At 39.8% G+C, this 17,413-nt stretch overlaps 1 protein-coding gene across 1 annotated transcript; it reads right to left on the minus strand.

Moving 5' to 3' along the window:
• Positions 1–3,347: 3,347 nt before the first annotated feature.
• On the minus strand, positions 3,348–16,154 carry LOC106163118 (uncharacterized). Its single transcript, XM_087018003.1, has 11 exons — positions 15,746–16,154; positions 14,226–14,414; positions 13,666–13,727; positions 13,236–13,289; positions 12,903–13,001; positions 8,766–8,831; positions 8,422–8,491; positions 5,083–5,201; positions 4,540–4,635; positions 4,140–4,250; positions 3,348–3,973 (listed from the first exon to the last, which is right to left on the minus strand). Exons 1-11 carry the CDS (start codon positions 15,912–15,914, stop codon positions 3,923–3,925), a joined length of 1,086 nt encoding a protein of 361 aa, XP_086874129.1. The 5' UTR covers positions 15,915–16,154; the 3' UTR covers positions 3,348–3,922.
• Positions 16,155–17,413: the final 1,259 nt, after the last annotated feature.

Here is a 17,413-nt window from a genome sequence, read left to right on the forward strand (position 1 = left end):
GTGAGGTCTATTACGTCACCTGAACAGGTGGGCGGGTGGGGTACTTATGGGATGGATACTTCGGGATACATGTGGTTTTCATTGAGGCTTCACTCCCATGGGACAGTCCGTCAATCTTTGAACCCCAGTTCACTGCTCACTGTTGAAATGCCTCCAACTAAGCGGTGGTATTTGTATTGTGTCCAGTAAGCAAATGCGGTTTTCGAAAACAGGGACATGCATACTACAGCAGCAACTGTCTTTTGGTGTAAGACATCTGTTTAGAGTAGTGGACAAATTAAAGAACTTGAGGTTGTTCCTTTGGACCGCTGTGTGTTCATAAATTAGGACGGGCGAAAAATCGGCGGTAGAGCGAAACAGACGCGTTTTCCATGAGGTCGCGTGTGAACGACCTCCATATTACGTGTAAATTTTAGACGATGTGTGAAATCGACACTGTGTTTTCGGTGCAAAGCACATCAAGGAAAGAATGCTAATTATTCCGGGAGGGGGAAAACACTTGTTGTGTATGTGACGGTTCGAAGGACGAGTTTGACAACACACAAAGAAAAAGTGTCAATTAGTACGTAGAATAAAACGTTTTGACGAATTTTTAATTAATTGTTTTCCTCTTCTGTTTGGCGACATGGATTCAATAAAAGCCGTTAATTTTATTTGGAACACGATTGCTTCAAGCTTAAAATGCAACTCCTATTAATTTTATAAACAAAAACAAAATATTTAAATTCTCACAATGGTTAAAAAGCAATTTCTTAAAGAGGCACAAAAAGTGACAATAATAAGAATAATCGTTTAAACGCTCAATTGTCCATGGCGCGATTCGGCCCACTTTCATATGACGACAGTACTTGAATTTGGTTGTAAACTTTCAGAGCTGACGGGTGATAGCAGCGTCTAACTCTACGTCATTCATAACGGCATAAACTAAGTATCAAAGGAAGTCCGATACATTTATTTAGAGTATTAATATCAATTTAAAATCAAGTGCATTCAAAAGATAATGTGGTTAAATCAGAAATAAAAACAAACAACTTATTTTATTAAAAGAGCATCCTTTTTATCATCATTACTCGAGACAAAAATAAGAAAAGTAAACTCAAAAAGCGTTTATATACTTTGATTTTTTCGACAATTACGATGAGCAGGATATGCCTTTACCTTGGCAATAAATGAATGATGTGCGAATTTTTCGGAAAAAACAGTATTTTATAATATAAAGGTCTAACACGCACTACTTGTATTTACCTTTACAATCAATAGGGTCCAGAAACATCTACACCCAAAATGTCATCCACTGTATCTTAAAGATGGGGACAAGTTTAAGATTTCGTGTCAAGAAAATGTTGGTAGTTCTTGTACAAAAGCAGAAAAAAAAAACATGTGGTCAACTTTCTAAAGAGAAGTGCAAGGGGCTTAAAGCGGTGCAAAGAAACGCCTGTATATTGACACCCAGGGTGTTCAAAAAGTGATCGTGTTGCTTTTTTTGGCTCTCTGAACGCTAATGAGTTTCCCAGTGATTCGCATCTGAGTCTGTTGATCCGTGACCTGCGGGCCAGCTGTACACGAACATGTGAACCCTCTTGGGAGCATGCGCAGTCGAGCGGAACAGAAAGGTGTGAAAATTACCTCCATGTGTTGAAGGGGAGTCAATAGAGGATATGTCACATCAATTCAATTGTGCGATAATTCAAACGTGAGCGGAGATGAGGAAAATAGAAGACACAGAACTAAGTTTCTTGAAGTATATAAAATAGGCGTCGGTAATATATGTAAACTATATTAAGCTTGTTTGTCATGTCTTTCGTGGAATCCTGTGTTTCTGCCAATGCTAGCAGCGTTCTAGCTTTAATTCAATATGAACAGTAACCACCTGACGATATAACTGTGATTTAAAACTCACTAGTAGGGCGTTGTCTGTTTTACCACCATTACACAACTAAAGAAGGGTCCAACTACAATAAAATAGTTGTAACCTCTAAATCTTTTGCCATCCAACATAAAAAACATTACAAAAATCAGCTTTTTTCTTTTTTGGCCAGGTGAATTACAGGGCTAGGAAAGACTGAGCTTTCTGTTTTGTTTCTTGATTTCTATACAGTTTTTCTTGGGTAAAAGAGGTCGACCAGGTTAGTATATGCAACAAAGACGATCTCTGAATACACATCCGATGAAAATTCCGTTGACTCTCAATGGTCATTTCAGCTGAGGTTCAGCTTGCTGTGGAATAGTGCCTTTTTATTTAGATTTTTTCGTTAAATTTTACTTCAGCTTTATCACTCTGAGTTAATTCTGTACTTTATATTTTCGTTTCTTGTCTTATTGCCAACGTGTGGGGTCAACGTAATAAGAAATTGAAGACCCAGAGTTAGAAAGGTGGCATAACAACACTCGCTTTCCCTGTTTTATTTTTCTATTGATCACCGAAGCGTCGCAAACTAACTTTTCGTCAGGAATAATAGGAACCGAGGGAAAGTGATTGCGTATGGATGGCCCGGAAAGTGGCCTTGACATTTCAACACATCAGCCCGAGCTACACAGTAAGTACCCCGTTCAGCCAATCTAAGATCTAATAAACGATTAGAAATATTATAAATATTAGATCTTAGAGCCAATGCATTAAACCCAAACCGGTTTAGGTCCAGATTAATCCACAAGAAAATAATTATTTTAAAATCTGTGGGCTCATCAGTAAATTGTTTGTAAATAGACAGCAGTGAACGTGAACGTGATTGATCAATATTCTTTAGTAAATAGTTCATCTAGGGCTTACCACTTAATGTTAATTGACTGTGAAACGTGTAACAGAATTAAAGACTTGGGTGTGTGAGAACGAACCCATTCTGCTGTACGTTATTATTGATTATTTTAGCAATAATACATATTTAGCTACATTTAGGTTTGGGAACGACGACGAACTTGAAGTTTATTCCACTGCAATTATTATAAACCAATTATTTTAATAAAACCATTATACCCAAAAAGAAGAGAAACATTTGATACTCGAATGTAAGTTGTAGTTTGCCAACGGGTTCCAATTATCATTTAGTGTGTATGTTTGTGTGTGTGTATGTTCTTGTGTGTCAGTGAGTGAAAGAGCTATTCGTCAAACATGCAGACCCTTCTTTATTTACTCTCCCCCCTTATCTGGAATGCCGATCCTTCTTTTTACAAGAGTTGTTAAGTCATTCATAGCGCAAATGGACATAAGTTCTACTGGAAGCTATTATGTCACCAAATCTGGTTGTTAAAATAAAATATTAACCAGTGAACAATTTCTAGCAGCGCCTTGAACATCGCAAATGCGGTAGGTGAGAGATGTTTCTGGGCTTACGATGAGAAATTCTCAATCGCGCAGAACTGCTACTTTATTCAATAAAACATGGTCTAAATTATACATCGTTTAAATTTCTGTTATTATTTGTAATATATTTATATTTATAACAATTTCATCAGTTGGTATATAATATTGAGCCTTTGATGAACGCATAAGTAGCTTTCTCAGAAATGTGACCCCAACAAAATCATTTCACCCCTCACTAACAAAAGTATTTATCCCATTTCTTTTTATTCTAACATGTATTACTAAAACTGTTCCAGATAAGCAAAAAAATGAAGGTTTGTTGAGTGTCATAAGGCGTGGTTTCTGAATATTGACGTCTGTCATGGGGATGTCCTTTTTTCATTCGTAGCTTAATCATCCGTGGGAAGACGTTCCTGGTATACCAGTTTTGTATGAGCTAAGCCCTGTCTCTGAGTATTGAAGTCTGTTATGGGAGTGGTCATACCATACATTACATCATCCGTGGGTGCAAGCTGCTCACACACCAGTTCTATAAATGCTAAGGCGTGGTCTCTGAATATTGAAGTCAATTATGGGCGTGGTCATGTTTTCATACATTACATCATCTGTGGGCACACTTTCCTAACGAAGAGGCTTTATATGAGCAACCTTCACTTTGTCAGCCACAGTGTTCTGAAAATACATCATTTAATGTTATCAAAAATATAAACGTTAAATATCGATTTCTTTCCAACAACTTTTATTTATCAAGCGTTTACTTTTCTATTTCATTTTTTTCTTCCTAAGGTGGACAGAGAGAGAGAGAGAGAGAGAGAGAGAAAGAGAGAGCAAAAATTACCAGGAATTCTATTTGATTAGGATGATACTCAATACCGCCCTGAGCATCACATTTCTCCATGTGAAGCCTCTCGGGATCTCCAGCTACCAGAACCGGTTTATCTTCTGTTGCCTGGTGTGCAGTAAAAGCATAAAATTCACATAAAGTATCGTAACGCAATGTGGTTATTGTGACGCAACGTCGGGGATTTTTGGACTGTATCGGGCCTTATATTATAACAACCCCCCCAAAAAAAAAAAATCCAGGACAAAACGTAACTGTACAAAATTGCTTTAATTCTTGTACAACCAATTCACATGATAATGTATTGTAAAATAAGCATACATTGCGATTTTTTTCTACTTGTGTAAAATGTGACGTACGTGAATTGCTTGATTGGTGCTGTGGCAGATTTACTTACTGGCTGCAACTGCCGACAGATGCTCATGATATCGCTCATTCTACCGCTGAACCCAGGAGCGAACACATCCGGGTCAATGGCTATGAAACACTGGCCCTGTAAACGCGTGGTTATGTGACATAATGATGTGACGTCATGATGTGACGTCAGCCATGAAATACACGTGACGTAACGTAGAAGTACAACATTCCTGTTTCTATGTAAATTCACTTACAAAGTATATAGATCGTTGTTTGATGCTTGTTAACTACAGTAAGATCTTATGGCAAAAAATAAATGAGCTAAGAGCTCTTAATTTTACGACATTGGCCAAGGTTCATGTACTAGTTAAGTAAGCACACAGACGTTCTAGGTTTTTTCAGATATTATACATAACGCAAATAACAGCTTTGGTAACTTTTAAAAAAATATATGCAAATTATATGGCACCATCGATTGGATTCTAAAAGCCCATATGCCCATATTTATAAGCATCCATAACGATTGGAGAATGATATACTGAGCATAAATATTTTGTGGGTAACTGTTTTCAAAGATAATTACCAAATTTGCCCGCGCACCTTGCGACTGCCATTTCCTAATGTTTGGTCCGTAGTAGGCCCCCGAAGTTATCCCACACAGCACCTCTACCATTAATGCCAGACCGTAGCCCTTGTATCCACCTTATTGGAATAATGTTTATTCTTTTAAGAATCAAAAGATAAAAGAATTTTTAAAAAATAACATGATCAAAAAGTACTGTAGTTTGAGTACGACCGTACATGTATACACTTATTGGGGCGTGGCAAATTATCGTGCCATTTGACAATGGTTAATTTCGTTAATAGAAACGTAAATTTAAAAAAATTTTTAAATTTATTGTGAAATTCCATAAATTTCATTATTGTAATACAGCAGGTGTGATGGCCTAGTGCTTAGCACGCTTGATTCAGGTGTGAGGGGTCCCGGGTTCAAATCCTGTAGTCGCGACTTATCATTCTGGTAAACATGTAAAACCTGTACTACCTGTATCATGCGGGGGGTCAGGACCTGACAGCAACCTGACTAGGAGTTAGGGTAACTCTACACAAAAAACCCAAGTTAGGATAACTCTACACAAAAAAAAAAAAAAAAAAAAAAAAAAAAAAAATTCCACCTTAGTAGCAAAAATCCAGCCGGATCATAAGGCTAGCGGAGAAAAACTTATACAAACATAGGGCAGGCAATGAAACGACCAACAAACACACCACCTCCAGTACCCAGCCGCACAAACGCCCTGAACTTAGGAATTCAGGTATATGCACCAACATCAAGCAGACCAGATGAAGAAGTAGAACAACTGTATGAAGAAGTACAACGTCAGTTGACAACAGACTGCCACTACCACATAGTCATGGGTGTTTCAACGCCAAGATCGGGATAAAGTCAGACGAAAAAGAGCGTGCCACAGGGAAATTTGGCAGCGGAGAGAGGAATGAAAGAGGAGACTTACTGATTGGGCGACAGCAAATAACCTGAAGATCATGAATACCGTCTACAAGAAGAAGATATCAAGAAGATGGACATGGCAAAGCTCAGACGGATGTACAAGAAACGAAATTGATTACATCATGACAAACAGACCGAACATCTTCACGGATGTGAAAGTGCTAAACAGACTGGATGCGGGCAGTGACCACAGAGCAGTTATGGGAGTGATTAGGATCAATGTCAGGAAAGACAGACAGAAATGCCTGTCAAATCCATCAAAGAGACCTAGTACCGAGCAACTGGACATAAAGAAAGACGAGTTCCAAATCCTCCTTACGAACAGATTCAGTGCACTAGAGCTAGAAGGTGAAGATGGAGTAGATGAAATGAACGATATAATAAAGACCACCATCCTAGAATGAAATGCCCGCATCGGTCTGTTTGTCATCAGAAGTCGCACCGGCCAGTAAAATGAAGGACTCAAAGCTCTCAACAGAAACGAGGATTCTCATGAAGAAAAGACGGATGATGAAGAAAATGGAGGTAAACAACAACAGGGACATCAGAAACAACATCGAATATGCAGAACTGGATAAGACCATCAAGAAGAAGGCAAGTGAAGACCAGGAAGCTGAACATGAAGAAGATAGCAGAGACCATCGAAAATGGAAAGAGCAAAGAGATCCTTTTAGACCAGATATTTAGAACGAGTAGAAGAATTCTATGTAGTATGACAGTTGTATGACAGCAACAAGGGAATAGAAATCTCAACAAAGGCATGCGATCTACCAGACATAACAGCTTGGGAAGTAGAGTCAGCAGTCCAGAAAATGAAGAACGGGAAGGCAGCAGGAAATGACAACATCAAAGCAGAAATGGTAAAAGCAGGAGGAGATATCCTATCTCAGGAATTAGCCAGGCTCTTCACAAAGTGCTTACATCCGAAGAAAATTCCTGTAGCATGGAAGAACGCCAACATGATCATAATGTTCAAAAAGGGCAATAGGAAAGACATAAAGAATTACAGACCCATCTGCCTACTTTCTAATTTGTACAAGATTAACACCAAAATATTGACCGAAAGGCTAACAAGACAACTAGATGAAGCGCAGCCAAAGGAACAAGCAGGTTTCAGAGGCCAGTACACCACTGCACACTGTCAACCAGCTCAAAGAGAAATGTCTCGAGTATAACATCCCACTATGCGTAGCATTCGTTGATTATGAAAAAGCCTTCGACTCAGTAGAAACCCAGTATATACTGGCATCCCTGCAAGATCTAGGGAGACGTCCTCAGAGACATATACACCGATAGCTCTGTAACAGTCAAACTACACAAGACCACCAATAAGATCAGGATCAAGAAAGGTGTACGCCAAGGAGATACAATCTCTCCTAAACTGTTCACAGCAGCATTGGAACGTATATTCAGGGATCTAGACTGACAGGACAAGGGCATAAACATAGACGGTACCAGGCTCAATCAACTTAGGTTTGCAGACGACATCATAATAGTTGCAGATGATGCAAAAGACCTCGAAGAAATGCTACAGGCGTTAGCAGATGAAAGCGCAAAAAGTGGGCTAAAGATGAACACCAGCAAGACAAAGGTGATGTTTGGACCACTAACCACCCCTTGCACAGTGAAGGTCAACACCAAAGAGATAGAAGGAGTAGAAGAGTATATATACCTTGGGCAACGGTTCAGCCTTAGTGATCGAACACTGGAGAAAGAAATCCAACGAAGGATAAAAGCAGGATGGGCAGCATATGGGAAGCACAATGACACCTTCAAGAGCAACCTTCCTACCTGCCTGAAAAAGAAAGTGTTCAATGCTTGTGTGCTGCCGGCAATCACCTATGGTTCAGAGACCTGGGCACTGAATGCTTCCATGGAACACAAGCTACAAGTAGCTCAGAGAAAGATGGAAAGAATTATGTTGAACATCAGTCCAAGAGAGCGGAAAAAGAATGTATGGTTACGTGAACAGACCAAAGTTAAGGACGTACTGCTCACAGTTAAAGAAATGAAATGGAGGTGGGCAGGACATGTCAAAAGAATGAAGGACAATAGGTGGACAATCAGGCTTACAGAATGGACCCCAAGGTATGGACAAAGAAAAAGAGGAAGGCCGGTCAAACGATGGAGGGATGAATTAGATGACTACTGGAAGTCTTGGAAGAAGAAACCTTGGCCAAACTGGAAATCCAAAGCTCAGGATAGGAAACAATGGAAAAAGCATGCTGAGGCCTTTGTCCAACAGTGGAACACTATAGGCTCTAAATGATGATGATGATGATGATGATGATGATGAATACACCCTGTCATCGCAACGGCAGGGGGCCAAAACAGCCCCCACCTTTTTTTTAATAATCCTAGTACAAAAATGTCTAAAACTGTATGTCCTGTATACTGTAGCGAGAGTGAACTTACTCGTTTCTTCTGCGCCACCCAAAGGCAACAATCCACCTGGCTTTATCACCGCAGTGGGGTCGTTGGTGACCTGGGATAAAATAACAGGAATATGACTGGGATATACTGACGCAGAAAACAATAAAGGCCATCTCTCTCTCTCAGTCATCGACCACCAGTATCATCAACATGTGATATATATACTATTATACAGTATTTTCTCCTATATTCCTAATGTTTCCCTAAACCGAAATAGTAAAGAGAATATTTTAATTTCTGAATAGATAAGTAAATAAATGAATAAATTAAGATAAAAGTAAGTCAATACACGAATAAAACAAACAAACAAATAAATAAATATGAACCTTGCCCTCTTTGTCAACGCCCCATCCGTCTGGTATCTTATGTCCTCGTCTTTCTGCTATCTCAACCTCAGATAAAACAAGTAATGCAAACGTTATAGTATTGGTGAAAAAAATTCATTTTGCATTTTTGCAACACATTTTTATCAAACACCGGTAAATAATTATAGTCTAGTGAGATTTTTGAAAAAATGCTCTGCATAAGAGGCAAGGGGCATCTTGGGGTAAAAGTTGGGAACCAGGCTTATTAGCATAATTTTGGGATGCTGAATCCGATTTACCCGGTTCCCAAGCGAAATTTTGCGTTTTTACCGGTCTAATTTGCAAAAAAACAAAATGGCCGCCAGATTTCCTATTTTCTGCAATACCTCTGGAACTAGACAGGCAAATGTGACAAATGAAGTGTCTTTACCTATATTTTCAGGGTCGAGGAACATTATTAAGATGTTTCTGTTAGAATTAGATTTACGCAATTTTCCTAAATATGCAAATTAGGATCGCCATTACTGAAAAACCGTTTTACTTCTGTATCTCTGTAACTCACCCTGAGCTTCAGAGCTAACTTGACACTAACCTCTTCACTGTAGCCTATCTTCATCGTGTCAAGTAACCTCTGACCAGATTCGATTGCCTCCGCCGCCCGCCAATCAAATTTAAAAGCCCGCACTCAATGACTCATTAAACGATCTAGCCAATGAACGCGAACGAGTCAAAGCGCGCTTTGTTCAAATCCGGACCAATCAAAGATAAGGCTGAATATCAGGGACTTGCCGTAACCTGTGGGCAGCACGCAAATAACATCGTCTCTCAGTAGATAATGATGCAGGGCCTCAAACTGCTTAGACCCTATGGTTTCAATTCCGATTTACTCATATTTTGCAAAGAATCAAGAGATAACTTAACACATTCTTTTTCGTACATTGTAGTCACTCGCCTTGCTTTCTTTGTGTACGGTAATACACTCGGAACTACTCGGATGTCTCCGCACTCGACAATAACTATGTTGTTAGTATGGAGCTTGCGGAATCAGCCGAGGATTGCCGATTGACGGTCAACCAATCAGCGTTTTCACCAAACTTTGGTGAAAAATTTTGAAACATGGATTTGATTGGCTTATATAAACTAGGTCAAACTATTTTCGTCAGAGGTTACTTGACACGATGGAGATAGGCTACAGTGAAAAGGTTAGTGTCAAGTTAGCTCTGAAGCTCAGGGTGCTGTAACTAGGCAAGCAAACATGACAAATAAAGTGTCTACACTTATGTTCTCAGGGTCAGGGAATGTGATAAATCAGATTTCTTGTCTGATGGGTAGCACTGACTTTGTGAATCGTGTCCGAGTAGCACCTTTTATTGTTTCTTCCCTGTATCTGTCAAACACAAGTCAATCTGCTGATAGTTAAAACCTGCCTTCAGAACCGCTCTTACGTACGTGTCAGCCAAACTACCAAAGGTCACTGCATTGTCAGGCTTTCCCAGTGAAATTGTCAGTGCTTGCCCATCAATTATAAGGCAAGGTGAGCAGAGGCGGATCCAGGATTATTTGAAGGGGGAGTCCGCGGATGCAAAGCCCCCCCCCCTCCCCCCCACTTGGCAACGGGTAAGGGGCCTGTTGAAGGGCCACACAAAATTTTGGTATTAAAGAGGGCGAACGGTGCCATTTGGTATGGTTTACAACTATGAATCAGCTAGTCAAAATTATAATTTCAAGGGAGGACCAGAATTCGAAGGGGGGGGGGGGGGGTCAGGGCCCGCCTTACGTAATATGTGGCAGTTTCTCTGAGCAGTCCTCTTTGGCTGGTTACAGAATGCGTATAAAAGGGCAGCAGTTCTGCAGAATAGGTCTCTATATTTCGACAACGTCCAGTCAGAAGAGTTTGATATTTTGCAGACTCTTAGCTGACCTTACGGTATGTGAACTAACGGCAGCAACTTGCCACACTATTGTTGCATTATGCCAGAATGGACAGAAGCAAACTGCTATTACCAGACAGCTGAATGTGTCCCAGGGAGCAGTTTCTAACGTCTTACAGAAACACGCCCAGACTGGTGCATTAACACAGAGACCATGGCCAGGATGTCCTAAAGTCACCACCAGAAGGAAAGACCGCTTGCTTCTGCGGTTATGTCGCAACAACCGGACAAAGACAACTCTTGCTGTACAAAATGAGTGGCAAATTACCATTCAAAAGCATGTTTCTAGAACTCTAGTGAATGCAAGGCTACTTTTAGCTGGTTAACTCTATGAACAGAGCAACATGGTGGGCTAGACGCCATTTGCGGTTCCAGGCACAGCACTGGTTTCATGTAGATTTTTACAGATGAGGCAGGGTTTGAGTTCCACCACCGCGATGGCTGAATCAGAGTCAGTAGGTTTCCAGACGAGTTACTGCACGGGGATTGTGTCACACTACAGTGACTTGTGGCCGTGGCAGTATCTGTGTATGGGCCGGTTTCCACTCTGGAGCCAAAACACTATTGGTGGCAATTGACAGAAACCTCAACCAGATAAAATACAGGGACATTATAGAGAATACTTGCTTGCAATTTGCAAGAAGGTACTTCCAGGACAACTTCATCCTGCAAGATGACAATGCCCGACCACACCATGCCCATGCAATAACTGCTTTTCTGCAAAACCAGGAGGTAAACCAGTTGCCTTGGCCGACGAAATTCCCCTGACATGAATTCTATAGAAAACCTGTGGGCATAAATCGCTAGCAGAATCAAGAGCTTACCCGTCCACCCTACAAATCGGCACAAGCTTAGGCAAGCTCTGACTAATGCGTGTAACACAATACTGGATCATACTCTCGGAAACCTCTTTGCATGGAATGAGGGCTCTGGTTGCAGCTAGAAGAGGCTGCACGCGTTGTTATCAGTTTCCATTTTTCACATTTGTATTGATGATTCTTTTGTGTGAGAGAAAATCCTTACCAACTGATATTCTTGATAATATCGAGTTCATAAGAATGTAATACCTCGTTATCAGCTATAAAATTATCCATGCGCTGTTTATAACGCTGATTTGAATATTAAATTATTATTTAAATTAAATTTTTGATGATGTATTCACCCGGGTTGATTTATTAAAGCCATATCGAACACGATAACAAGTGTATTTTCATCCATTACTAATATATGGGAAAAATTCAAAGAAAATATGTTTGAAAAAAATCCATTTTAAATGTGAAGTCTGTACATTGCATCACATGAATTACTTGATTCAGCAAATCCCTCTATTGCATTAATAAGGTAATCTTTTTTAAATCTAGGTAAAAGGGGCAGTTGTGTGATCCAATATGTTTACATCCCAATGGCAGCGCAGTATTTAATTGCAAAATTCAATTCAGATTCGAATAATTGCTACAGTGTGACAGTGTAGCACTCATTGCTGATTTGATTATAGTGAAAATGTCTTAATCACTTTCCCTAACGCTGAAAACATGGGTGTGGGCACTTCATATGTCATGTTTGCTTGCCTAGTTAACGTAAAAGCAGTTCTGAAGGCAGGTTCTAACTATCAGCAGATTGACTTGTGTTTGACAGATACAGGGAAGAAATAATAAAAGATGCTACTCGGACACGATTCACAAAGTCAGTGCTACCCATCAGACAAGTCATCTGATTTATCACATTCCCTGACCCTGAGAACATAGGTGTAGACACTTCATTTGTCATGTTTGCTTGCCTAGTTACAGAGATACAGAAGTAAAACAGTTTTTCAGTAATGGCGATCCTAATTTACATATTTTGGAAAATTGCGTAAATCTAATTCTAACAGAAACATCTTAATAATGTTCCTCGACCCTGAAAATATAGGTAAAGACACTTCATTTGTCATGTTCACCTGTCAAGTCCCAGAGATATTGCAGAAAATAGGAAATCTGGCGGCCATTTTGTTTTTTTGCAAATTAGACCGTTAAAAACGCAAAATTTCGCTTGGGAACCGGGTAAATCGGAATCAGCATCCCAAAGTTATGCTAATAAGCCTGGTTCCCAACTTTTACCCCAAAATGCCCCTACTATTCATCTTTTGTGGAAATCCCACTAGACTATTAATATGCTCTGAGCCTTATGGTAGCAGAGACTTTGATTCCCTTATCGTTGTATAGCAACCGATATTTCCATGGCAACTCACCTTTCCCATAGCAACCGTGGACGTTGCCATGTCCAGAACAAAACTGTCACCATTTTCAGCAGGAGCCGCCATTGAAATTGGATTGGTGCCGAACGTTGGCTAAAATTTGAAATATGGTGTTTTTACTCAGAATATTACATTATTATTCAAAACGTACTGTTTAAGTGCGTGCGGAATGCTCGTGCGCTTGGCAGCTGTATGTGTGTCCACGTGTCCCCTTTGCTGTGGTTGTGGGTAGCATGTGTGTGCGTGTTATATCGTGTGCGCACTAGTCATTGTCATCACCGAGGGCAGAGTCAGAAAGATAAAGCGCTGAAGATATGATCACTTTACCTTCTTTGCACGGGTTGGGACAATGGCAGGGGAGGAATTCGTGAAGGCCAGTCCCTGAAAGAATAAAGAACTAGTGCTCAGTGCTTTACACCAAACAGAGTTTTACACAGCGGTTACCATAATAGGTACACTGTAGCAAGGTGGAAAAGACGAAACCGCTTTGCTTATGTTTTCATCACGGCCGATTTTGTTGGTTTGAACATTTCTAAAAGTTACTCATTAAAACAGCACGTTAGCTGAAAAATCTCTGGTGTTTTATCAATAATCACATGTGGAAATCGACCTTAGCTACTTATTACACTCAAAAGTGTATTTGATACTCTCGTCTCTTGTTGTTGAGTTGAGACGTGGACAGAGAAAGATTTTTTCTGACACAAACACTGAATGTAAACCATGTTGAAGCAAGACGATTGTTTTATGGAAACCTTACTATTAACCCCTGTTCACAAGCCCGCATACTGTACCAGCCAGCAATTCCAAAATGGTTTGATTCTGTAAATCAGAAAGGATATGCTTATTAAAAGAAATAGAAACTAAGTAGCATGCCGAATTTGCACACAAATTTTCTATTAAAATTCGAAGCGTTTTAGTTTTATGCTAGCTTACTTCATTTTTAGTTCTAACATAAAAATGGTTGAACCAAAATTAATTTAATTAGGGCGTGTGACTGTATACAAAACAAAATTAAAAAAAAAAAACATTTGTTGAATTTAGCAGTTAGAAGTCTCGACAGTTTTACAAACGGACTTTATCCCGATTTGTCCTAGGTTTTAGACCAAAATGTTCAGTAATTTACTTTGACCCAAATTAAACCAAAAGTAAAGTCCATTTAAACGAAATATTCTTTAGTAACCTGACCTTATTTCATGTAAAATGAACTAAGTGCTTATTTTATTTTTAAAAAATAAACGTTGGTTTTAATTGCGTCCATCAACGACCTACAATAAATTCACTATACAAGTACCAGTAAGTAGAATTTTAAATCCATACCTTTAACAGCGACCATTGCAATCCCCGCCTCTTTGGCCTTCCGTATAGCAAGGTCCATGCAAAATTTGGCGACAGGCGGACCTGGGGCGTTGTTGCCGTTAACCCAGGCGGTTGCAGCGGTCTCGTTCTCAATGGTTGGAACAGCGTCTTTGTCCGTCGTACCGCAGATAATATCATCTACATACATTTCTGGAGTAAAAATTGACAGTATGTAATTTTCGGTCATTCATCTTCACTTCTGGACTCGCTGACTGCAATCAGATTAATGGACTTACACGCCTCCTCTTATTTCCAACGTACTCGTATAATCGCCAGGTTTTCTGTATTCTACTCCACTCCAAACGGAGGCAAGTTACACCCCATTTCCATAGATTTTTAGATCGATCTATCCCCGCGGGGAGTCTCACTAGATTTCTGTCAGATAATCTGGCTTAAATGTGAGTCCCGCCTACTACAAGCTGTAAGGAGGTAATTAACTTTCGTGTCCGCTCGGCTGACAGCTATTTAGCGTGAACCTCCAGGGAGTTAGGTCGATCTAAATCTTAATCTTTAGATCGATCTAAATCTCTGGGAAAGCACCCTTAGTCTGTTCATCTGATTGCATTCAGCGAGAGACCGCACAGAGTAAGTCCGCCATAGCTGGGTCAACTTAACTCATTCGGAACGGGCCCTATAATATGTTAACTTAGAAGTTGAACCCACATGACATGAATACTCATTAATACAAACTCAATTTTTTGGGGTTTAACATTACAAAAAAAAAAAAAAAAAAATCGTGCTGCGTGAATAATAGCATCCGTCACAGCTATAACACAACGTGCTCAAAATAGCAATTTACGATTGCGACAAATGCATTAAATATAGAAATGGTTACATGACGAGAAAAGGTCAGCCGGTGCTTTCATTTCAACCAAATATAAACAAATTTTGTATGGATTGTATTTGTGGGTATCACAGACAAGGGGTTTTCGTGTACATTGTCGTGAACAGAAAACGGTTGTAGGCCTACTCTAAGCAAATAAAGACAACACTTTTTCCACCATTTTCCTCAAAGATGTCGCAGTCGAGTCACGAGCTGGCACACTTTCTGTTTAGACAGCAAAGCATTACGTTCGTAGAGATGGGTCGGTTCTTTTTAATTCTTCATGGGAACCCTACTTTACATAGGTCCAGCTTTGAGAACAAATCAGCTAGAATGTGTATTCATATCATTAAGATGCAGCTTTGACCCCTGGGCGACCCTGATTATCGAAGATCGCGGATAACAAAAACCGCCCACCCACGCACGTACGTATGCGTGTACTGAGCTCGTGTGTGCATACGTGCCCGTGTTTGCACAAGTGGACACACCAACGGGCGCACACCAACATATGAATGACAAGACCACTACAAGAACTTCACTGTGCCATATAATAATACAAGCTGGCCGACACTTACAACTTAACATTTTTAACCCTGCACGTTTGCACATATATCATATGCCAAGCGCTAAATTAGGTCTACTTCATGAGTATCCTCACCTAATCTGTTTAATCCATGACTAAAATGACCGCGGTAGTCGGCAGCAGTAAGGAGATCCGCCGTAGTGTCGGCATATTCTTGGCTAGAACCCACGGCGGTCAGGCACCGGACGGCGAACGCGGTCACCTCTTCCCTCGGCACGATCAAGTAGTCCCCTTCAGCAGCCATTTTGTGTAAGTTGTACAATGTACTTCCTTTGCAGTGTCGGCCGTCTCCTCAGTGGGGAACACCGGAGATAACCAGCGACCGCAAACACGCAACTTGAAGGATTATCTGCTGACCTGGAGGGTGTATTCCACTGGCGTGCGCTGTATATGACCCACTCTGGCTACTGGTTGCATTATTAAGAGCACATGTAACACAATGCATAGGCCCCTATATGTACATGTGGATGTGAAGATAGGCGTCTTACGGGTTCAAGGGGAGGGTGGATCTATTGTGTCAAAGTGCAGTCTTCTCTCCGTAGATTCTAATAAGTCTGCAATGTCCACCGATATATTAACAAATGTAATGCTCTTGTAAATAGTATATAATTATACGATGCAGGGGTCATCGACTTCTGACAAAGTTCTTTACTTGTTACAAGTCTTATAACTCTGCAAGGCCTATGTTACTCTTACCCTGTGTGTTGTGCGATAAGCTTGAACAGGGGTTTCCATGGTATTTATTTTTACGTAATTTTTAGCAAGTCTATTGCTCTGCCCTTGCGGGCGTGGTGCAATGCCACCTAAGGTATGGGTGTAAGTCTACAGGATGGGATGACAATTTTCAAGAAAAAATAATAATGTGTCAGAATTTTTGGGACATTTTAGTCAACGTTTTCTTTGAAGAACTTAATACTTCTTGTTTAACCTGTAATCTTTTTAAAGAACATCTGGTTATGATAAAAAAACGCAACATCATGGTTTCTATTCTTCAGGGATAAAATTATGCCCCATACCGATTGCCATCTCACCTCAAAAGAGAAAGGTGTTCAATTTACGATTAAAGTTCTGAGTTGCCTTCGCTTTCACATTGCAACGTGAAATGAAAACCCCGATATTTTAAATTTTCAATGGATTTTTATTGCTTTAAATCAGCACAAAAATAGACGCATTATTGAATAATTAGATGCAGGAAACAACTAATTTTGGGTATCTGGATAACAATAAAGGCTTACAATGCCCTTAAAGCAAACTATAAAGACAACAGAAAAACTTATTTATCTGCTCTTCCAACACTGTTTGCTTCACTACTTTATCTGAGATTAATAACTTAATCCCGCAGTTAAGATAAGACACTGCTTTGCATAATATACATAATACTTTGCATATAAATATACGGCACATCAATACTGGGATTAAGATATACTTGTACCTGAATATGATAACGGTATATTTTACATGCTTTCCATCTGCCACGTAGGCCTACAGCCGCAACTAAATATAAATATATATATGAACTGAAACACAAAGTTACCAAGAAAATAAACTCTGTTGACAACAATGGTGCAACGTTGCATTGCAATATTTTTACCCAAATATATAATACAAAACTATATGGTACTACAGTAACTGCAGACTTATATACTCTTGAATATTGGTATAACATTGTATTGCCCTTCCAATATAACACCAAAACCTTACCACCAAATTATACGGTATTAATCAGAATTTTACTATTATATA

This window comes from Lingula anatina, chromosome 7, assembly GCF_051362555.1.
Source record: "Lingula anatina isolate TDL-2025a chromosome 7, LinAna3.0, whole genome shotgun sequence".
Taxonomy (NCBI): domain Eukaryota; kingdom Metazoa; phylum Brachiopoda; class Lingulata; order Lingulida; family Lingulidae; genus Lingula; species Lingula anatina.